The 23612-nt window shown below is 54.4% G+C and overlaps 1 protein-coding gene and 1 long non-coding RNA gene across 10 annotated transcripts in view; both read right to left on the bottom strand.

Moving 5' to 3' along the window:
* Positions 1-1692: 1692 nt before the first annotated feature.
* The window catches only part of GAS7 (growth arrest specific 7), a 218260-nt gene continuing 196340 nt past the window's right edge, over positions 1693-23612 (bottom strand). For 8 of the 9 annotated variants that reach the window (XM_040453193.1, XM_040453202.1, XM_040453201.1 and 5 more), the window contains 6 exons: positions 19492-19570; positions 12489-12617; positions 11774-11897; positions 6156-6235; positions 4738-4836; positions 1693-3661 (listed from right to left, as the gene is read on the bottom strand). In XM_040453193.1, coding sequence (XP_040309127.1) covers positions 3548-3661; positions 4738-4836; positions 6156-6235; positions 11774-11897; positions 12489-12617; positions 19492-19570 — 625 coding nt within the window. In that variant the 3' untranslated portion in view covers positions 1693-3547. Of the gene's footprint in view, positions 3662-4737; positions 4837-6155; positions 6319-11773; positions 11898-12488; positions 12618-19491; positions 19571-23612 lie in introns of those variants that run through there. The other variant, XM_040453195.1, reaches the window with a different exon arrangement.
* Positions 7502-8871, bottom strand: LOC121015908 (uncharacterized). Its single transcript, XR_005784037.1, has 3 exons — positions 8861-8871; positions 7792-7992; positions 7502-7535 (listed from the first exon to the last, which is right to left on the bottom strand). It is a non-coding gene; the product is annotated as an uncharacterized LOC121015908 (long non-coding RNA).

The raw sequence follows: 23612 nt of genomic DNA, 5'->3' as shown, positions 1-23612 counted from the left end.
AATATGCGGATCTGTACCTCACTTCACATCTTTAAAGTGCTTTCTCTGTCTACACGACCACCAGCACAGGGTCCTGTTTAAGATCTCCCTGTCAAGGCCACGCACGGCTGGAAGCGAAATCACTTAAAACGAGCCAAAGTCTTTGCCGTCCTTTGAAGTTTATGGCTTGTGTTTCCAAGAAGGGAGTTTGGCTCAGCCCGAGATGTTCATGCACCCATCCACTCATCCAGTAATCGATTGGTTCTCACAAAGGGATTAGAAAGCCCTGCTTTGTGCACATGCACAGTGTTCCCGTCTGCTTCAGTCGCTAACCAGCCCCGATGAGGGGGGCCTCCTACTGCAGAAATGCTCCTGGCTCCACAGGAGGTGGGTGGAGGGTAGAAAGGAGACCCAAGGTGGTCTTGATGGTAGCTACCCTATGGCTCTGCTGGCCGGTGCTTTGCAATAGTGATTGAAGGCGACAAAAAAAAAAAAAAAAAAAAAGGAAGGAACAAGAGATTTCTCCCAGACACTGTCGTGGAAACCGACTTACTCTGCACACCATTTGTCTTAACATTTCTTTTCTCAACGATCTGGCTTTCACTGACCAAACGAGGTGCGTCCATGTTTCCCGGGGGGCAGGGAGAAGAACCCACCTGTTCCGAGAAAGAGAACAATGGAGGGGCTCAGGAACATTCCAGACACACTCCCGAATACGCCCGGCCAACCCTCTTCTAACCCGAACGCAAGAACAAAAGAGAACAGCAACAACGAGACGGAGCGCTACTCCCAAAGCTCGCTTTGGGACATTCTAGACTTCACCCTAAGCTCGGTTCCCCCCCCCCCCCAGGGCAGGAGCCCCGTGAACAGACTGTGCTCTTCATTCACTGGGCTCGCTGGCCGGCCTTGGGCTTCGTTATTCCTCTTTGTGAAGAGAGAGGAGAGTTATTTACAAGAAACAAGAGAGATCTCTGAGATCCCAGTCGGATACGGGCTGCGAGCTCTGGTGACCAGGTGACTACACTCTTGTTGACTGTCCACCTGTCCACCTGCCATCCAATGGTGGACTCCGCACTGGCGGTGGTTTGTGTTCTCATGACAGGCTCCAGGTGGGTCGAACGTGGGACAGATGCAATGCTCTCACGGTCCAGAAAGACCTCCCAAGAGCCCCTTGTCTGCGTGGAGAACAAAGGGGATGGGTAGAGAGTGCTGGTCTCACCTGTGGCTACGTTTCCAGCACCCCGCCTGGCTCGTGCCCAGTATCGCTCGATAAGTGAACGAGTGAGCGAGTGAACGAATGAACGCGGATCTACCAGCAAAACGGGATCTCAGGAAACCTCAATGCTGCAGAGTGTACTTGGGTGTGAATGCCAAGGTCGCCGAATTGCAAGAGCCCCGGTGAAAAAAGTCTAAGTCTACACAAACGAAGAGATCCCGTGCCCGGTCTTGTCCCCAGATCTCAGGGCACTGCCCAGCCTTCTCTAAATTCTCAATGAACGGAGGAGGAGAGAACAACGAAAAGCAAAGAAACGAGGTGTGTACTAACGTGGGGAAGGGGGGGCGAGAAGAATGATTCCGGAAAATAGACCAGCCCACACGGGGCCCAATCCAGGCTCCCCTGGAAAAGACAAGAGAGCTCCCCCTGTCCCAGGGAGCAAAGGAAGACTCAAGAATCCTCACACGGGAAGGAGAAAACAAAATCAACGAGCCGTATCGCACTCAAAATATCTGTGTTAGTAACAAGGCTACTTACTGGCTTTGAACATTTGAAAATCACCCACAAATTAGTTTACTAAGCCACAAAGCGATACCTGGAGCACCCATTTTGAATAGAGAAACCCAGAAATAACATCCTAAAATTGGTCGCTGGTGTGTCATGGGCGCCAACCCCAGATCTGGAAGCTGTGGTCCTCCGTGGCAGGGACGCACCCATTCTCACACTCTCGTGCTGGGGAAGGCTCTTACGCTGATCTTTCTGGGTCGGGGACGGTTCAAGAAGAAAAGTGACAACGTCTGGCTTGCTCTAGAATACTCAGCATCTTTCTACTAGAAGCTGTGAGGCAGTAATTCTGAATCAGTGAAAGAGGGGCCGAAAGACTCGAAGTCATCAACTCCCAGCACGTGAGACCCAGGGACCAGTGAGTTGTGCTCTTAGAATCATGACCTTGTGTGTGTTGGGGGGTGGGGGGGGGGGTATGGACCCTGCACGTCCAAAGTAATTGAAGGGAAAGATGAACTAAGAAGGATGGATGGGCTCTCAGGGCACGGGTTCTGGGCTAGACTCTGCCCCCTGCTGGCCGTGTGACCATGCCCACCTTCAGGGGGCACTTCTATGGGTCCCCTGGAGCCAATTCTCAGGGTTAGATGCTGCACAAGGTTGTTTGCCGTGTTTCTATAAAGGGAGAGACTGATGAGCGAGGACCCAATGGGACAGGCTGAAAGCTTCCCAAGTCACACACTAACCCGGCTTTCCCAGGAATTTGGGGGGGGGTGGCGAAAGGGGAAGGGGGCACCAGCACCAAGCAGGGCTCTGGATTGTGCAGAAGCGGAGGTCAAGGTGACAGGACACTGCTTGGAAGCCAGGACCGTCTGCCATGCCCGCACGGTGTCCACCAGGGAGGGAAAGCCTCATGGGGGTTGGGGGGGGGTTGGAGAGTCACCCCCCCACCCCCCACGCACAAGCAGGGGGAGCCCTCTTCTGGGGGTGGCAAAGACCCATCCCAACCCATCTCCCACAGGGGACCGACCCAGCCCCAGTAAGAGCCCGGGAGGGGGTGGGGGCGGGAGCTTCCTTGAGGAAACTGCCGAGGGCTGGGTTGGAGGAAGGTTTCCAGCCCCAGAGACCTGACAAGAGATGCCTGACCGAATATAAAACACGACTCAACATTCTGACTTGGGGCCGATGTGCTGAATGAGGTAGTTCCGTCCTGACCTCTCCAGGCAGGGTCAGTCTGGGTAGAGAGGAACCAGGCCTTATTCCCAAGACCCCAGACGATGAAAAGTGGCAAAGGAAGAGCCAGGATGTGGGTTCCCAGAATGCAACGGGGGGAAAAAAAAACTAAGAGGGCGGGCCGCAAGAGGTTCTGGGTGCGGGCTGTTGAGCTGAACGGTGCCTTCTATCCGTGATTCCGACCCTCATCCTGGGTTGGAGACAGGGACCTTTCTCCCATGACCCTCCAAAGCCCGCGACACAGCCGGAGGCAGGGCCTTGGGGCTTCTGGGGACACAAGCGTGCGACGCAGCCAGCTCTGGGTGGGGACGTGACCCCTACAGGGTGCAGCAGGGACCATAAAGTTCCAGCCTCAGTCTGTTCTCGGAGCAGCAAGCACAGGACAGGAATCGGGGGGCTTCAGCCTCGGAGACAAGGGCAGGGCTGTGGATCGGTCTTCTTGGCCTGGGGACACGGGCAGCTCCCGGCGGGGCCGCCTTTCTGGAATCACCAGCTCAGCAGACCCGGACAGTGGGCGGGAGGACAGCTGCGCCCAGCAGCGGCCCCCTGGCCACCTGCTCTCCATGGGACCCCCCGGCCCCTCTCCTCGGCAGGACCCCCGGGGCCGTGCATGCCCGTCTAAATCTCCATGTCCACGGGGCGGATGTTGCCTGTCTTGTGCTCTCTGACCCACAGCTCCCTGTCTTTGGCTGGGTCCACTTTCCGAAGCAGTTGGTCCACAGGCTCGACTGTCTGTAAGGGACAGAGAAAGGGACGTGGTCAGAGGTGGCGGCTGGGGACAGCACCATTGGACCACGCTGCTTATGCCTTCTGGCCTTCGGAGTAGCCTTTCTAGAAGGTCGTGGGGGCCCCAAGGGAGGCCCTGGGGAGGGACGGCCGTACGCAGGGTTGCAAGAGCAGGGAGCCCCAGGCTCCTGTCCCCCTTCTGCCCTCCAGCCCACAGGCCTGCGTGACCAGGCAGGGTGGCCCATGGCCACCCGTCCGGGAACTCCTCCATCTGTCCCCACCTTAACCATCCAAGAACATGGCAGATAGAACTTCAGCTTTAGAGATTTTGAACAACACTTCCGGGTTATTTATTATTTTGGGGGTGAGCAGGCAGGTGGTAAGAAATTTGCCAGGGGAGGGGGTGCCTGGGTGGCTCAGTCGGTTAAGTGCCTGAGTCTTGATTTCAGCTCAGATCATGATCTCATGGTTGGTGGGTTCAAGCCCCGTGTTGGGCTCTGTGCCGACAGCACGGAGCCTGGTTGGGATTCTCTCTCTCTGACTCTCTCTCTCTCTCTCTCGAAATAAATAAATAAACTCGGGGCGCCTGGGGGGGGGACTCAGTCGGTTAAGCGTCAGACTTCAGCTCAGGTTGTGATCTCATGGTTTGTGGGTTTGAGCCCCGCGTCGGGCTCTGTGCTGATGGCTCAGAACCTGCAGCCTGAGATTCTGTGTTTCCCTCTCTCTCTCTGCCCTCCCCCTGCTTGTGCTCTGTCTCTCTGTCTCAAAAATAAATAAACATTTAAAAAATAAATAAGTGAATAAACAAACAAAAAAAGACATTTGCCAGGGGAGGCAATAAGGCCTTCAGGACTTCAATGGTCATGTCCTTCTCTCTCCTCAAGGGAACAGCCCACGTGTGTCTCCAAGTCACGTGCTTGGGACGGATTCACACGGACGTGCAGAACAGACCGTGAGCCCCTCCCAAGGGGTGGCCCGTGGGTTCCAGCACCTGCCACAGACCACCTTCACCAGCCCAGCGCAGGGTGGCTCTCCTCTCGCCCCGCCCCGTGGGTCCTACCGGCCCCGGGCAGGGAACTCACGCTTTGGTTGAACATGTCTGTCTCGTGCCGCAGCTGTGTGTACTGGCATAGATGCTGTCGAATCATCTCTACCCTCTCCGCCTCCAGCCGCTCTAGCTCCTGCCGAGGAGGAGACCACACAGCCCTGAGCGTGCGCCCTCCCCTCGGGGGACCTTCCCACCATGCAGGTCCCAGCCCGCCCTGTACACAAGACACGCGACTTAATTGTCCTCGATGATTTTAACACACAAGCATCGCTTGCCCGAAGCGCGCGGCATGATGGGGGAGCAGTGGGGTTCGAAGCAGGGTCTGTTGGGCTCAGACTCCTGATTCTGCACCAGTGCATGCCCAGCCCTAGTTCCCCGACGAGGTGGACAAATAGGTCACGTGTGGAGGTTCTGTGCCTCCGACTCTTGGGACTCTGTCCCTGGGCCTCTGCGCAACAGCCTCCCCTCCTCTGTCCATTCCAGGTGCTGAGGTGCAGACCAGAGACCAGGTCAGGGGAAGCAGGGAGCCGGGGGGATGGCCATTGGGAAACGGAAGAGAAAGGGTTTGTCCTCTGGCTTCTAGAGGGTTCCACAGCACCTTGGGAATTTAGGGGATCAGACTGCTGTTCTGGGCACAACTAGGTCACTGCCTAAGTGATTAACCGGGAAGGAGGGTAAGTCAGGGGGGCTTAATTAGGGGATTAACCAGGAGGAAAACTGGGTCACTGTCCCTGGGGGAGGCCTCTAATCTGCTCTGGGGGGCTGACACGTGGGGAAAGCAGAGAGTTCTTCTGTCCTGTGCTGGATGGACGAGGATAGCTTTGGGCGGTGGGGACAATAATGCCTGGCCCAAGACCTCCCTTCTCGTCCGGCCCGATGGCCCAAGTGCCAACCACGCTTCACTGTCCAATCCAACGGGTGCTGGGGAGGAGATGCTCTCCCTTCATAAGAAATACTCAGGAAGGCAAAAGAAAAGGGGTCTGATGCCTATTCCCTGTGCCCTTTGGGCAGGGACCTCCCCTCCCATTCTCCCTAAGTACCTACTACCCCCCATCCCACTCTATGCACGCTTCTTATCCTTCTGGGGGTGGGAAGGGTCATGCGTCCTACAACTTGGCTATTTGTCCTAAAGGCACCACTGTACGTTTGGTTGAGGGCATCCTTGGATGACCCTGACCCCTCAGAGGACAGCCAAGGAGGACACAGTAAGACTCATCCCTCTCCTGTGTCCACACGGCTAGGAAGTGCCCAAGCAGGATCTGAATCCACAGACTGGCTCAGGGTCGAGGTCTTGACCTTGGCGGTAGAGCGGATCTAACGACCACCTCGACAGCCACCTCCACTCCGTCATCCTCACGGACGCCAGCATCCCCCCCACCCCTCCCCCCACCCCCAGGACTTCCTGAGCACGGGTCCCTGTGGCGACACGCTTACACATCTCTGCTCACTCACCAGTGTGGTGGTCACCATCTCTTCAAACCACTTGGACTGGGCCTGGTTGTAGAGATCCACGCAGCGCATGAGGTCATCTCCTGGAAGAGACCATCAGCCACCATCACACTCTGTCTTGTCCTCACCATGGCTGCCCTCTCGTGTCCCTGGGTCGTGGAAGCCACTGGAAAGCGGACAGATGGAAAGCAGAGCAAAGGAAAGGGGCCACCCAGCATCACGAGAGAACAGCTTCGGACTGCCCATCGGAACTTGACCCCAGATAACCAAGAACTCAGGATGAGGGTTTCCTTAGCGTGTGTACGTGCGAACGCGTGCGGTGCTCCCAGGGCGCCCCCAATCCTACCATGAGCCCAAGGAAAGCTTCCCTCTCTAAAGATGCCAGTTTCATTTGAGATTGGAGGGTCCTTCTTGGTTTTAAAACGTGTCACAGCAACCTGCAAGCAGCCAAGAGTTCAAAAGGAAAAGTCTGCAAATCGTGCGTGCGTGTGTGTGTGTGCGCGCGCGCGCGCGCCCCAGAATATAATTCTGAAACACAAAATAATGTGTCTGATGGTTTGTGGCTCGTTCATGTGCAGCGGGGGTACAAAAACGTGCACTGGCAGCTATGTGCCAATTCCAGGACAGGGGTGACAAAGAGAGGGTAGGTGGGAGGGAATGAGCTCTTCCCACAGCATTTTATTTCATAAAAGAGAGACGGGGGGCGCCTGGGTGGCGCAGTCGGTGAAGCGTCCGACTTCAGCCAGGTCACGATCTCGCGATCTCGCGGGATCTCGTGATCTCGCGGTCCGGGAGTTCGAGCCCCGCGTCGGGCTCTGGGCAGATGGCTCGGAGCCTGGAGCCTGTTTCTGATTCTGTGTCTCCCTCTCTCTCTGCCCCTCCCCCGTTCATGCTCTGTCTCTCTCTGTCCCCAAAATAAATAAACGTTGAAAAAAAAAATTAAAAAAAAAAAAAAAAAAGAGAGACGGGAAACCAACGTAACTACTCAATCTCGATGGCTGGCATGTTACTACCTTGTAACTGGCATGTTACGGCAGGTACATTTGAAGCCTTTCGTTAACCAGAAAGAAAACACGCTTTATGTAAAAACAATTGCAAACATTACTAAGTATACAGGCACCAAGAACCTCATCACCCGAAACACAATTCCTGGACCTGTAGCATCTACGTGTGCTGACAGCTTGCTAGAAATGCAGATCTCGGGGCACAGAGGAGGCCTGCCGAACAGGAAACTGCTTTTTTAGAAGAGCCTCAGGTGAGTGGCGTGCACCTCGCCGCTGGGGTACCACCAGGGCACGCAGCTCCGTCTCAGTGTGGTTTTCTGACCATTGCAGGGTGCCAGAGACAGAAAGCCATTGTGGCCTTTGTTTGTGGTGGGAAAACCTCATGAGCGGGGCGCCTGGGTGGCGCAGTCGGTTAAGCGTCCGACTTCAGCCAGGTCACGATCTCGCGGTCCGTGAGTTCGAGCCCCGCGTCGGGCTCTGGGCTGATGGCTCGGAGCCTGGAGCCTGTTTCCGATTCTGTGTCTCCCTCTCTCTCTGCCCCTCGCCCGTTCATGCTCTGTCTCTCTCTGTCCCAAAAATAAATAAACGTTGAAAAAAAATAAATTTTAAAAAAAAAGAAAAAAAAAAAAGAAAACCTCATGAGCCAACCCGAAGCTCACTCTTCAGGTCTAGTATGCTAATTCCAGCAAATTCAACGTTACTTAATAATATCCCCCGGCTCGCGGGTATTCTGAAAGGGAGGTGGAAGAAATCAGGGAGACTCGTGTCCACGTGACCCAGGGCCCAGCTCAGTACCCCCTCTACTGAACTATATACCTAGCCAGCTTGGTCAAGGGCTGTGTTCACTTTGCTTTTGATCTATGGCCAGCGAATGGGTCCCCGATCCCAAGACGGAATGACCAGGAGAGAAGGAAGCGTATGCTTCACTGCAAACACATTCCCACCAGCCCCCGCCCGCCGCCTGGCCGAGGGGGGTCGGCCTATCACCCTACAAACGTACAACGATAACACTCCCAGAGCCCTCTTTGTCGATCCCGATTTCGAGAACATACTCCGGAAAACGTCTCCGACACCGGGAAATAGGGTAGCTGAAGGAGACTGTGTCTTCTCTCCAAGCAGCCAGCCCAAGGGTACCCTTCTGAACAAACTGAGTGGGAAAACGTGGATTCTGGAACCAGAGTATCTGGGCTGTCTTACGGGCATCCCCGTGTAGGAGCTGTGGGAACTTGGACAAATCAACGAACCTGCTTAAGCCTCAGTTTCCTCATCTATGCAAACATCTATAAGACAACAGTACCTTCACAGGGTCATGTGGACAGTTAAGTCACCCGATACCTGTCTGGTGCTTGGAATGGACACAGGCAGAGTTAGTGTGACTGTAACGCGAACTAAGGGGGCAACGGTGACAAATGAGGTCAAGCCCCCTGAGGACCGAGAGGTGGTCCCTTCCAGCAGCCTTGGAAAGGATGAGGGAGAGAAGGAAAAGAAAGCAGAGAAGAAAAGGAGGCATCTTCTGGGTAACACGCTGTCCAGCGCAACGGAGACAAGGAGTCTTTGGAAGAAAAGAAGGTGGGGTTCTGGGCCACGGGGCTCCATGACTGTGATCCTGGGGAATGTTTGTCACCTGCCATCTGCTTTCTCGCCTGTAAAGGGCACAGAAATACCTCCCTGCAGGAATGGGGGGTTCAACACGGAGGCTGTGACACACGGGGCTGGGCACCTCGCACACAGAAAAGGTTTGGGAAAGGTAGACTTTTTCACGATCAGATCCAAGGACAAGGACAAGTCACTTCCATCACAAAATAATTCCAAACTTTAGGGATAAGAGACGTATTGTCTGATGGCAATGCCCCCAATGGAGACACAGCAAAACAAGAGAGCCAAAGTAACCGAGCCCCCGGCTTGTGAAAATGTAACATTTTCTAAATTTGGCTTAAATTTAGTAGAAGTAGCAAATCGCAAGATTCATCTAGAACACAAGAGAAAGGAAAACACGAGAAATCAGGACTTCAGGAACATGGCAAGGAGCAGTGGTGTGAGGAAAAATAAACGCCCACCGGGGCAAATATTTACGTATTTATTTTTTAAACCTGGGGTCAAAGGCAAAAAAAGTGATTAAAAAAATATTCAGAAAGGAAAGGTCTAAGTCAGTCACAAAACCCAGAATTTACAAGGGAAAAGACCACTGTACAAAGAAATTCAACAAAACAAGCCAGAGAGAGAAGAAAAGAAAGAAACACAAAGACCAAAATTAAATGATCGAGGGCAACCCCGGAAAAATATTTCCAATTCAAACCACAGAAGGTTAATTTTCCTGACACAGAAACGCAATCCTCGTCAACCAATCTGTCAGAAAAAGACCAGCTACGTCAACAAGAAACTGGGGACAGGACAGGAGTTCATCAGTTCACAAGAAAAAGTCACACGTGACCTCTACAAGTCTGTTTTTATTTTTTTTTTAATTTTAATTTTTTTTAACGTTTATTTATTTTTGAGATAGAGAGAGAGACAGAGCATGAATGGGGGAGGGTCAGAGAGAGGGAGACACAGAATCTGAAACAGGCTCCAGGGTCTGAGCTGTCAGCACAGAGCCTGACGCGGGGCTCAAACTCACGGACCGCGAGATCATGACCTGAGCCGAAGTCGGCCGCCCAACCGACTGAGCCACCCAGGCGCCCCAAGTCTGTTTTTAAAATGCTCAAACTCGGGGCACCTGGGTGGCTCAGTCAGTTAAGTGGCTGACTCCGGCTCGGGTCATGATCTCGCAGTCCGTGGGTTCGAGCCCCGCGTCGGACTCTGTGCTGACAGCTCGGAGCCTGGAGCCTGTTTCGGATTTTGTGTCTCCCTCTCTCTGACCCTCCCCCATTCATGCTCTGTCTCTGTCTCAAAAATAAATAAACGTTAAAAAAAAATTAAAAAAATAAAATAAAATGCTCAAACTCACTCAAAAAGAAATGTAAAGTTGAGTTACCCACACAATATGGATGCTCACTAGACAGCAATGGTGTCGAAGTCGGATCGCACACAGCACTGACCAGAGTTTAGGGAACGGACATCCCTACTTTCGGTAACACGCACACCTCTCTGGAAAGTGATTTGGAAATGCCCACCCAAACCCACACAACGCTTTGACCCAGAAAATCCACATCTGTGTTCTCTCTATCCGAGGACTGAGTCTCACATACACACAGACCCTAGGACACTAACAACCATCACGGCCGCTGACGAATCTGGAAGTCCTGCAAACGTCAACCAGGTGAACTCATGAAATAAATTCGGGGCCACTCACACACTTGGACACTACTCAACCATTTAAGAAGCCCGATATACAGGGGACGCCTGGGTGGCTCAGTCAGTTAAGCATCCGACTTCGGCTCAGGTCACGATCTCATGGTTTGTGAGTTCGAGCCCCATGTTGGGCTCCGTGCTGACAGCTCAGAGCCTGGAGCCTGCTTTGGATTCTGTGTCTCCCTCTCTCTCTGTTCCTCCCCCGCTTGACTCTGTCCTCTCTCACTCTCTCTCAAAAATAAATATTAAAAATTTTTTTATTTTTAAATTCAAACACTCGTAAGTGTTCATAGTGATTATATCCAGTGGAGAAGAGTTTATGTTCTTAGGTGCTGATTACAATGTTTTGCCAAGCAGCGACAGAGTTTTATTTTTAAAATAACTTAATAAATTAAACGAATTTAAATAGCCTCTCCCTGTCCTGGGTTTCCCTTCTCAATCCCCGGTTAAGTACATTACGCCTTCTATTTCTGGATCCAATTACCACCACGCGTTGTAAGATCTTTCCATCGAATGTTGTGTTTACGTGACATTGCTTTGCTATCCGCTCTTCCTCCACCACTGTATCTCGTAACGTCCAGACGGTGGCTGCTTTGTTCTATGATGAACTGTCCTGAGCTCACCAGCAGTTGAGGTGGGAAAGACTCAGAAGCCATCTGATCCAAACCCTAATCACAGCACATGCTTTAATCCCAGAGGGCAACACGCACTGTCCTTGCAGGCGGTTAAACTCTGGGTCTCTAGGGGCTCCTGGGTGGCTCAGTCGGTTAAACAACCGATCTCAGGTCACGATCTCATGGTTCGTGGGTTCGAGCCCCGCATGGGGCTCTGTGCTGACAGCTCGGAGCCTGGAGCCCACTTTGGATTCTGTGTCTCCCTCTCTCTCTCTGCCCCTCCCCTGCTCGCAGTCTCTCTCTCTCTCTCTCTCAAAAATAAACCTTAAAAAAACCCAACAACTCTGGCTTTCTGAAGGAATATTTACGAAGTTTTTTACTGGTTTACCCTTCTTGTGCATCGGCTAATTTTTGCCACAAGGTGGAAGCAGAAACCGACTCAACTGGGCGAATCTTCGCAAGAGGAGGTGAAATCTGGTTATTTCATTGAACAAGACGTGTGCCTCCGTTCTGGGGCAGGAGAGCCCTGATCGCCACGGGCGAGCCCTTGGAGTATCACTCCCTGGGGACGTGCAGGGTCTTTACTTCTGCTATGGGCTCCTCGCAGGGACAGGACACAGTGTCACAGCCCCCACCCCAGCCTGGCTTTTCTGTGCAGCCAAGGCCAAGGTCAGGGGAGGGCAGGAGAGGTGGGGGTGGGGCTGGCCGCACTCACCAGCCTGCGTGGACTTCCTCCGCGCCTTCTTGATATCCTCTTCTGTCTTGTTGCTCAGCTTGATCTCCAGCTGCTGGGTCTTTATCTCCAGGTCTCTCTGCCTCTCCGTGAGGGCCTTCCGGGCCTGGGGTTCAAAGACACGGGGATGCTGCTCACAGGGCCCCACGGGTTATGTGGCCCCCCTCCCCCTTGCCAGATAAGAGTCCTCTCTTCTCTCCCTGGTTCGTGATGTTTTTTTCCCAGCAATGTTTAGTGGCCAGAAGCACCAGCCAGCCCATTTGGGGGCCGGATGGGTCCTTTGCCAGCAGCAGCTAGCAAACTCAGGGGTGTCCACAGGAGTATGCATCCCTTGTCCTGCACCCCTCCCCAAGGCGCTGGGGTCAGCAGCTCCCGGTGAGGTCGGACATCCCAGGCCTTGGCAGGGGAGCGATGCACTCAGGAGAGAATCAGCCCCGGGAGGCCCGGAGAAGGACCTGTGGACCAGCACACGAGCCAGCGGGGGGCGTCCCACAAAAGCACGGTGCGTGTGCCTGAGTGAGCCCCACCGTGTCTCCCACTGGCCCTGGGGCAGTGACCCGAGTGCCACGGGGAAGCGGCTCCTCCCTGCCCCTTTGGCCGGGATGGGGCTGGAGGCTGGCGCTCCCCGCCCCCCACCCCTGCCACGGGGGAGCCAGCCCACCCATTCCCAGCAGGTCCGGCCTCCCAGGCCGCTCACCTTCTCCACTGCGGCGTGACGGCTGGCAAGCTGCTTACGGAGGTCGGTGATGTGGTGTTCACACTTTTTCATGTCCTTCTTAAAGTTCTCCCGGAAGTTCATCAGGGGCTTCTCGACCTCGCTGTGAAGCTGTCAAGGACAGGAGGGGGGACGCGCTCAGGGCCCCGGGACGGCCGCCGCAAGAGGAGGAGGAGGGGGCGCTCTCCCCGACTCTCCCCAACTCCACAGGAGAAGGTGGACTCGGGGACAGTGGCCTGGGCCACCAGACAGGAAGACAGAAGGCGCCAGGTGTCAGGTCTCCAGTGAGAGGAGGTCCCCTCAGCCGGCGAGGCCCCGGGGTTCACGCCAACGGACTGAGGGGTTGGTTAGTGTCCGAGGCTTTCTGGGCCCTTCATCCGCTGCCTCCTAACTCCTGCCTCCTCTAGATTCCTAGAGCGGCCGGTTGGGTTTTGCTCACGTGCCCGTCACCCTTCCCTTCCCCACTGGGAACCTCCTGGGGGCAGAAACCAAAAGCCCACCTCTGTGTCCCCAAGCACTTCCCACAGTGACTGCCACACGGACGCCATTTAATTCGAGGAACTCAAGTCAGCTCTCTTTGTTGAACATCTGCTACGTGCCAGGCGCTGGGACCGCAAAGGTGGTCTGGACACAGTTCAGAGCCCGAGGAAGCCCCGGTGGGAGCCGCTGGAGGCCGGGAGAAGCTCACAGCTGCGCCCAGGAAGGCTTTCCTCACCCCTCCCGCCTGCACGGGGACAGGTGCACGGACCCTCCCACCAGAAGGGGCCGGCCTCGCCCTTCGAGGGCCAGAGAGGCGCTGGGTGACGGGGGTATTTCGAGCTTTTTCTTTCTCTTTTATTCCTTCCCTTTTCCCTACTCCACTCTCTTCAGGAGAGATTTTACTTAAATGTGTGTGTGTATGTGTGTGTGTGTGTGTGTGTGTGAACATAGGTTATGTTTGATGAGGCGGTTTGATGTGAACGGTGTGGGTCTGTTGCAGCCACAGTCAGAGCCCAGAGGACTCACACTCTCAGAGTCTCATTCACCCCTCCACTCAGTCTCTCGAAGCCCCCCAAGCTCATTCCTCTGCCCCCCCATTCAGCCTCCTGGAGCTCCCCCCCCAGCCTCAGCCTCCCAGAACAGTCCTCCCCCCAGATTCAGCACTCAGCCTCCCAGAAGCCCCTGACTCAACCTCTGATGGGGCCCCCTGACGGCCTTCCAGGGTCCCTCGGCCTGCACCTGTCCCAGAAGTGCCTTTGAAAAGCACAGCTGAACCATCCTGGACACAGGACCTGCCAACACTGGACATCTGTCACTTCTCTCTCTTCCTCTTCACCAGGCTCTGGCTACATTGTCTCTTTCTCTGGAGACCTCAGGACTTGGGCGTTTGCAGCTCCAAGCCACCAAATACTCGGGACTGTGACCTCCAAGAGGGCAGAGGCCCTGCTAGCTTTGCCCCCACTGTGTCCACAGGGTCTGGTCGGAGCCCATGCGGGCCAGGTGCCCCTTTACTACCCGGGAGAATGGCAAAATCTTCAGCGCCCAATGCCCAGGGGCAGAAGGTGACACCTTTGTGGTCAGATGACCTTTAAAGGCTAATAGAGGGCAGGCCATCCAAATAGCCCTCTCCCCCTGCTGTGAGTTGTAAAGGCTTCCTATGAATTTTCTGCGCCCCTTGAAGTTGCCTTGCAGAGGAAAACACCCCCATCTGGTGGCAGCTTGTAAAATGCTTCCGGCCTAAGAGCAGGCACTGAGGACTGCGTACATCCCTTTCCCACACAGATCAGGGGAGGAGGAGCCAAACTTAGCTTTCGTAGGAACCTGACTGGGGGGTCTGTGAGGGATAACTCAGCCTGCTCACTCGGTAACTCTGGGGTCTCTTTCCCAGGGCCTACAAAGGGAATTGATTTCTGGATTTCCATGTGCCCAGGAGCGACCCCCTGAGGGTGTTTTCGACATTCATCCTGGGCTCCAGTGCCCCCAGTTCTGTGGTCTGGGGGAGGGGCCCAAGAACCTGCCCATACAGCAAAATCCGTTCCCCAGATTTCGAATGACTTTCTGGAAACATAAGGCCACTGGTTGTCATCCATAGGCAATCCCATAGATAGAGACCCATGGATTCTCCTGTATTTTAAATGCTTTTAAAAAAACTAATTAAAAAAAAATTTTTTTTAACATTTGTTTATTTTTGAGAGACTGAGAGACAGAGCATGAGCAGGAGAGGGGCAGAGAAAGAGGGAGACACAGCATCTGAGGCAAAGTCCAGGCTCTGAGCTGTCAGCACAGAGCCCTATGTGGGGCTCAAACTCACAAACTGTGAGATCACGACCTGGGCGGATGCCAGACAGACGTTTAACCGACTGAGCCACTCAAGGGCCCCTAAAAAACTAACTTTTTGGGGGCCCCCTGGGTGGCTCAGTCGGTTAAGCATCTGATTCTTGATTTCAGCTCAGGTCATGATCTCATGGTTCGTGGGATCGAGCCCCCACAGTGGGCTCCTGCTTGGGATTCTCTGTCTCTCTCTCTGTTTATGCCCCTCCAACTCTCTCTCTCAAAATAAATAAATAAACATTAAAAAAAAAGGCTAATTTTTTCTTTAAGAACTCTGGCTGAGTGTCCTCTTATACTCATTCTTAACTGTTGAGCATCTCCCTCTATCCAGATGGTGGAAGGCCTTCCTAGACATTTGTCCTCATGACCTCCCTGCCGTCTCGGGTGGGACAGGCCCCTGGAGCCACTGTCTGCCTTTCCAGAACCCTGGAACTCTAGGCCAGCCCCTCCTGTCTTTCGCCTCCACATCGGAAGACAATCACAGAAATCACAAGTCGGAAGGGATGTCACAGACTATCTGGTCCTGTGCTTTTCGAATGGTGGGTTCCTGAGACTTGTGAGGTCAGTTTAGCATCAGGACCAGCTTTCTGACGAGGACAGACCAGACAGGAACAGGACACATCCGTGCATTTCAGACAGGACAAGTGCGCCTTTGTGAAACATTGGTCTCAGCCACGCACGTGTGTGGCTAGCTGGGTACGGGTGCCTGTGCGTTCTGGCTGCCCGTGTAAAATGCATTCCTGCGGGAGTAAGTTCCAACAAGTTTCAAGTACGTTTCAAGCCACTGAGCTGGTCCAAACTTTTCAGGTCACACGTGAAAAAAAAGGGAAGCCCAGAGACGCTAAGACTCGCCCAAGGTCACAACGCTTGTGAGCGACGGCACGGACGTAAGACTCATGTCTCTTGACTCCCACTGTCCCCCGCCTAAGAGCTTCTGTCTGCAGTGCATGGCCTCTGCTGCATGATTAGATTTTCTTCCATCAGAAGGAACTTTTCTATTTTCCGTTCTTCGGCTGAAGCCAGGTCTAACTTCCTTTTGTACACAGTAATCTTCTTTCTTTCGCGGCCTGTTGCTATCAGCTGTGGCTTAAGCCGGCAGACTAGCAAAGCCTGAGAGATTGCCATAACAAAATTGTGTTTTTTTTTTTTAACGTTTATTTATTTTTGAGACAGAGAGAGACAGAGCATGAATGGGGGAGGGTCAGAGAGAGAGAGAGAGACACAGAATTTGAAACAGGCTCTAGGCTCTGAGCTGTCAGCACAGAGCCCGATGCGGGGCTCGAACTCACAGACCGAGAGATCATGACCTGAGCCGAAGTCGGGACGCTTAACCGACTGAGCCACCCAGGTGCCCCTTTAAAAAAAATTTTTTTAACGTTTATTTATTTTTGAGACAGAGATAAAATTACATTTTTTAAAGAGCTCTTGCCCCTGACATGGAATATTCAGAGCGGAATTTCAATGAGCCCTCTGGAGCAGACGGCAAAATGGGTTTCGGGCATTTGAAGCTATATGACCCATGGCGGATAGATAAATCCTTGGAGCCTCTTGGATATAACCATATGACCATGCGGCTGCTACTGTGATTGCCTAAGGCCACCAGCGGCTCTCATAGAAAATGTGTGTTTCGTGGGCATTCTTCACAAACCCCCCCATCGGGTGCACGGAGTGAAGTCAGCCTTGCTTCGTCAACTCCTGACTTAAAACATCCTGACCATCCCCTGGGGAGGGAAGGGGGCCTGGAGATTCAGCTAATGAGCAATCGTGCCTGAGTGATCACACTTCCAAAATACTCTGTAAATTACAGGGTTTGGAGACCTTTGGGGTTGGTGAGCACGCCCACGTGCCGGGCCAGTGGTACAGCCCAACTCCACGGGGACAGAAGCTCCTGGGTTCGGGACTCCTCCGGACCTCGCCCTACACGCACCTCTTCATCCGGCTGTCCGTCTGTATCCCTTATGACGTCTTTTAATATACAACAAACCAGGAAAGCTAAGTACACGTTTTGGAATTCCTAGCAAATTATCAAACCCGAGGAGGGTGCGGTGGGAACCCCATCTTGCAGCCGCCGTTCAGATGGAGGTGTGGGTAACCTCCGAACCTCCTACTTGCAACGGACATCTGAATCGTGACACAGTCTTGTGGGATGGAGCTGCTGCCCCGTGGAATGGGACACCCAGAACTGCAGGGCGCCCGGCTGGTGTCAGAGCAGTGGTGGGGGTGGGGACACCCCACATTGGGTGGCAAACACTGGTGCTGGAGGGTGTGACAGTGTTATTAATATAACAGCGGTAGTAAAAATAAATAAGCAGAAGAAAATGGTGCCTCGGAAAGCATTCTGTCACCTGCTAAGCGCTCTATAGACAATCAAGACTCAAGGGTCCTGCTGATGGGGAGTAGATGCCACCAGGGTTCCTGGGGACCCAGCAGGCGACCGTTCAGAGCTTGTGGAGCCGGCTGCACAAAGAGGACAGAGCCCCTAGGGCCGGGACACGAGAAGGGAGGCCCCCGAAGGGAACACTCCCCAGGATCAGCAGGTTGAACAGAACTCACTGCTTTGCACGCGAGGCAGAAAAAAAAGGTACTTGGTGGAGCCCCCTCCCCCCCACGCTCGCCGGGCAAATTTCCCGCAAAGCGCTCAGTGCGATGCGTTAGGGTGTTACTCGCTGGGAGCCCAGAAGGTCTCACTCACAGCTGGGGTCAACCCAGTGTCAGGGCGCTAACATCCTTCAGAAGCGGGGAGTCTGGTAACAGTTTCTTCCTCCCGCCCCAGCTCCTTATAAAGCCCCTGCGTGCGTCCTCGCTGTTTTGAGCCATGAATTCCGCCCTGTGTGTGCAGGGGACCATCACCGGGTGGGGTGGCGAGGTGTGTACAAAGCCGATTTGGGTCCTGCAACAGCGCACATCCCTGGGGGACCCCAATTCCTATGAGGAGAGCGCTGGAGAACAGATGCAATCAAGTGCTGAGTGTGGAAGTCAAAGAACACTCTCCTTAGGGAGATGCTATCTTCACGTTACAGTAAAGGAGGTAGCGTGCCCTTCATGTTCAGGGGCTCAGAGTTTAAATGCGTTGTGTAAGGTCCTCACGGGGCTGCCGTGTCTGACTGGTAACTGGGAAGGGTGTGGACCCCAGGAGGCAGAGGTCACTGGGAACAGTGCCACTCTGAACAGCCTCTCTTCCCTTAAAAGGTAACCATGCAGGGTACCTGGGTGGCTCAGTCAGTTAAGTGTCCCACTCTTGGTTTTGGCTCAAGTCACGATCTCATGGTTTGTGGGTTCAAGCTCCATGTTGGGCTCCATATTATCAGTGTGAAGCCTGCTTGGGATTCTCTCTCCTCTCTCTCTCTCAAAGATAAACACTTTAAAAGGCAACCATGTTAAAAATAAAAAAATAAAAAAATAAAAGGCAACCATGTTAGTGGGTAGCCCTATCAGTCATGCACACTTTAGTATGAATTATTTCACTTCGGACATTTGGTTTACTTTTCCCCTGAAGAGTAGGTGAGAGCCTTAAAAGGAATTGGAGATATGAGCTGGGGGTGAGGGGGGATGGCATGGTGGTGGGGGACAGGGTCATTTGGAAACACGGAGAAATCCAGAGAGAAAGTAGGGCTTAAAAAGATGGGGGGTGTCAGAAGGAGCAAGTCAGTTGTCTCTGTTCATTCACTACTTTCAGAAAATATTTATTAAGCATCTACTGTGTGCCCGACACCACCCTGAGTACTGAGGGCAGAAACCATGCTGCCCTCAAGGTCATGGTGCTAGATTCTGCAGGACCAAACAAAAGAAGGGTCAGCTACCTAGTGTGACAACAAAAAACCAAAAAATCCTCCCTGTGGTGCAGTCTAGCCTCTCCTGACAGCAAGAACATGCACACATGTTCCTCTGACAGCCCAGCAAAGTGAGTGAGAGTGGGGGGTCCCCTGAGGAACTTTGGGGCACCCACTCTCACACGTCACAGAGGTGTGCTGGGGCAGTTCGGCAGAATTTGTAGAAATTTTGTGAGCCGCTTGTTAAAGATGGCCGGTGTTAAAAATTCAACATGATCTACACTTAACAAATCATATTAAAAACAAAGGTAATGGGGAGTCTAGTTGACTCGGTCGGTTAAGCGTCCGACTTTGGTTCAAGTTGTGATCTCAGTCTGTTGAGTTCGAGCCCCACGTGAGGCTCTGCGCCGACAGCTCGGAGCCTGGAGCCTGCTTCGGATTCTGTGTCTCTCCCTCTTCCCCGCTCGTGCTCTGTCTCTCCCTCCCCTCCCTCGCAAAAAAAGATTAAAAAAAAATTTTTTTTAATAAATACACTTAGATGTAAATTAAAAAATAAATTAGTTAAAAAAAGAAAATACGAAATAAAAAATAAGAGTTGCAAGAATAAAAAAAACAAGAAAACAAAAAAAATAGAAACAAAGGCACCAACCAAATACTTCGCGTTTATGAACCTTTTAGTCTTCTCCATGCTCCTGACGGGCGCTAACGGCTACCGACGCCATTGCACGGGGACAATGGACACACTGGCTGATGATGGTCAACTCTGGGGACTCTCTTGCCCCCACTGGAAATCTACACCACGGAAAGGGGCCGACAGCACACGCTGGAGAGGCTACTGTGAGCCATCCGGCAGCACACGGCCGCGGACCGCCAGCCCGGAGGGGCCGCGGGGACGGACAGCTTACCTTGGCGGAGAACTTGAGGTGAACTTCCGCCTCGTCCGCGAGGCTCTTCTTCACCTGGGCCCACGCTTCTCCCAGGGAGCTGCAACCCAAAGAGGACTGTCAGACCCAGACCCCGGACGGCCACGCTGCCCTCGGATCGGAGATCTCGGCCCCTCCTGGGCGGCGGGGACGGCGGGTCTTGACGTGGAGCCCGCCCGAGACGGCGCGTGGGTGGGGCAGAAAACGCCCGTTGAGCAGCGCGCTCCAGCCTGGGGGCCCGGTGAAGCCGGGAAACACCCGGGAGCTCAGAGAATCGGGGGGGGGGGGGGGAGATGAGAGAGGAAGGTGGGGCACAGCTGCAGGGTGGGCCCTGACACCTGCCTGTTACTGCCCCCCGTGCGTCCCCCCAGTGCCCATCCCTGGTTCACTAACGGGCGGTGCAAAGGCCTGCCGGTCAGCCAAGGGAGACCAGCCACGTTCTCCGGGAGAAGCGGATCTCAAACGCAAGGTGCCACACAGCCCTGCCTGCGGGCAAGCCTCCAGCGGCCTGACTTCCAAGGGGGGCAGAGACGGACCCCTGTGCTGAGGGACAGCTCACGGACGCCCACACAGCAGGGAAGGCTCTCCTCCGTCCCTATCCTCAAGAGGCGTGGCTCCTGCCGGTCCTGATTCCGGGCTGTGACCTCTGGTGCCGCCCACACCTTCCCGGAGAAGGGCAGAATCCCTTTTCCGCTCCAAGGAGATGTTTCAAACAGAAGCATCTCCCCAAGTCCTCAGGGCTTTCACGTGTGGCCCCCAGGCCCCACTCTCCACTCCTTGGAGCTCCTGAGCCTTGCCGGCCTTCAGGTGATGCCCCTGCGTCCTTGCTGGAGACCTCCCCCCGCCCCCCCCCAGACTGTTCAGGTCACTTAACTGCATCAAAGAGCCATTTTCCTCCAAAGAACTGAGCTCAAGTGACACGGCACGCGGCTCCCGGCTTTTGAGCGGGGCCAGCGGCAGCTGAGAATGAGTCCCTCTGGTCACAGCCCAGGCCTGTGTGGTTGTGGCACGGGCTCAGGCCGAGCGGGCGTGACGGGAAACGACCGACCAATCTTATCTAGGGGTCCCTCGGGTGGTCCTGGCTGGGGAGCGGAGCCCCCCCAGGGAAGAGCAGGGGTGAGAAATGACGGTCCGAGCTGCTGGCGGGTAGGGGCACAGACGGCGAGGTCCAGAAGCAGACACAGCATCTCAGTGGGGAACGGATGGTCTTTTCAATAAATGGTGTGGAGACCACTGTAGAGCCACGGGGAGAAGAAGAAATGTCGACCCTGACCCGACGCCACGCATGCGAATGAAGTCAGGACGCAGCACATCTACAGTGAAAGACGGGCTGACAGACAGGAGCCGTCCCTGCACCGAGCTGCTCACGGGCCTACAAACGAGAGCCCAGAAGCCACAAAGGCCCTGGCTGGTGCGGAGTTTGTAAGTCTACCGTGGGCAGAGCGTGAGGTCAGTCACTGGCCGGTGACGGCTTTAGTGGCCTGCGAAGGTCACCGGCTGTGGGGAAGGACGAGGTCCTCGGCCCCACCTCCAGGCTGGGCACCCAAAGCTGGGCGGACGCCCCTGTGAACACGCGGCTGGGCCTGTCTGAGCAGATACCCTCCCCCAGACACCCCCCGCTCCCCCCCGCCATCCAGAGCCACCTTCACAATCGAGAAAAAAGCAATTTAGAAAATGCTCTCACTTGAAGACCGAGCTTTCCATCTGATGAGAGGTTAATGAAAGAAATCAAACCTGAGATGTGTTTCCATTGCAATATCCAGTCCGAGGCATATGCCAAATCGGAACGCAGGTTACTGGTGCAATTACCAACCAGAAAAGACACAAATCCCATTTCCTTTCCGCACAGGCGAGAGGGGGAAAAAAAAAAAACCTGCAGGCAGAATAAACAATCCGATCTTGTCTGTCTACCAACGTGCACGTACCCTCTTGGAGTCTAATGGGGGCCAGCACCTTCCTGGCCTGCCCCAAATTCCTAGGACGGGGCCCACGTGTTCACCACCCCGCCACAACCCCACGGTGCCTGCCGGAAGGAGCGTGTGTGTGTGCGTGCACGGGGACAGGGCACGCGGTCATGCCCGTGGGCAGGGGTGCAGCATCTGTGTGTGTGAGCGAGTGCATGTAAGGGGTGGTGGTGAGGGCCTGGCTCGTGCAGCTGGGAGCATATGCTGCTGAGCGTGTTGGCAGGATGGAGTGTCCTTGGCACTAGCCCAGGCCGAGGAGGCGGCAGCCGGAAGGTTCCGGATCGGCACTGTGGTTTGCAGGGCACAGGGATGTCCAGGAAAACCTCCCTGCCAGGCCGGAGGGGCGACTCCCCACTCCCCCCGACGATGCGGTCTCGAGCCCAGTGCCTGGGCCAGGAGGGAGCCACCGGGGCAAGCTCATTTCTGTCTGCAGAGGAGCCCCTGACCCCCCAGGGCCACCCTGTGCCCACCAGGCCAGTGACAGGCCTGTAGAGGCAGCCTCTTGGCTGCACCACGAGCCCACGCAGAGACCGCAAAGCCGCCTTTGGTTGGCATGGCCCATCCCCTGAAGGCCTCAAGCCACGCAGGCAGATCTGGACTTGTTCAACATTGCAGCCGTCTGCCGACCATAACCACACACGACACAGCGTCCCCCTTCCTCAGGGCTCACCTCCCCTTGCAGAAGGGGCCTCGCATAGACCTCACCGGCGGGAGAGACCTCGGGGGGAACCTTTTGCCTCTAACCTCCCGAGCCTGGTGTTCTTTATTCCCGAGACGAAAGTCACATCATGTGAAATTAACCGTCTTAGAGAGCACGGTCCTGTGGGGCATTTCGTACGGTGACCACACTGTTCAACCACTACCCTCTACCTTGTTCCAAAACATCTGTATCCCCCTGTTATGCACTGTTTGTGGACCCCCCCCCCGCCCCCAAATTCGTATGTTGAGGCCCTAAGTTCCCTATCCATAGGGGGGCTGTTATTTGTAGATGGGGCCTCTAAGGAAGTAATTAAGGTTACGGGAGGTCGTAAGGGGTCGGGCCCTGGCCCAGTTGGGTTCCTGTCCTTGTAGGAAGAGTCACCAGAGAGCCTCAACACCCAGAAAAGGCCGTACTTAGAACTCTAGAGGAGAGGTCTCACCAAAGCTGCTGTCACCCTGATCTTGGACTTGCCAGCCTCCAGAACCACAGTAAATTAAATTTCTATTGTTTAAGCCGCCAGGTCTCTGGTATTCTGGGAGAGCAGTCCAAGCAAACGAATGCACACCCCCAAAAGAAACCCTGTACCTGGGGGGCCTGGGGGGGGGCTCAATTGGTTAACCATCCGACTTCGGCTCAGGTCATGATCTCACGGTCCGTGAGTTCGAGCCCCGCGTCGGGCTCTGTGCTGATGGCTCAGAGCCTGGAGCCTGCTTCCAATTCTGTGTCACCCTCTCTGCCTGCCCCTCCCCCAATCGCGTTCTCTGTCTCTCAAAAGTAGACATTTAAAACAATTAAAAACAAAACACAAAAAACAAAAAACCCAAACCCGTACCCATTAAACAGGGACTCCCTGGCAACCAGCCACGTTCCTTCTGTCTCTGTGGATGTCCCTATTCTGGACATTTCACATAAACAGAATCCTACAACATGCAACCTTTTTGTCCGGCTTCTTCCGCTGACGATAATGTTTTTAACGTTCATCCACGAGGCAGCACACAGATCAGGACTTGATCCCTTCCTGTGGCTAAGTAACATTCCATCACTTATCCATATATGCAATGGGGATGTACCCAATGTGCTAATCCGTCCACGTACAGATCCGTCCATATGTACGGACACGCACATATACACAGATTCGTCTGAGTATCTGTTTCCAGTTCTATTGGGTATAAACCCGTGAGTGCAACTGCCGGGTCATGGGGCCATTCTGTTCAGTGTTTTGAGGTGCTAACAGTTTTCCATGGCGGCTGCACCGTTTAACGTTCCCACCCGCGGGCTGAAACTCTTTGTTAAGGGACACGCAGAGTAGACTACTCTCTTCCTTCAGGAGGGACGCTTCTGGGGCCTGGAGGGTGTGGGTGAGCCTCCCCCAGCCCAGACCCCGCCCAAGGAGGGCAGGACTGTCAAAACTGGAGAGGGAGGGGAGCCGGCCAGAGAGA

Source organism: Herpailurus yagouaroundi, unplaced genomic scaffold (assembly GCF_014898765.1).
Source record: "Herpailurus yagouaroundi ecotype Mexico unplaced genomic scaffold, PumYag 208, whole genome shotgun sequence".
NCBI lineage: Eukaryota > Metazoa > Chordata > Mammalia > Carnivora > Felidae > Herpailurus > Herpailurus yagouaroundi.
The sequence above is the reverse complement of the archived record's forward strand: the minus strand, read 5'-3'. Positions and strand labels throughout refer to the sequence as shown.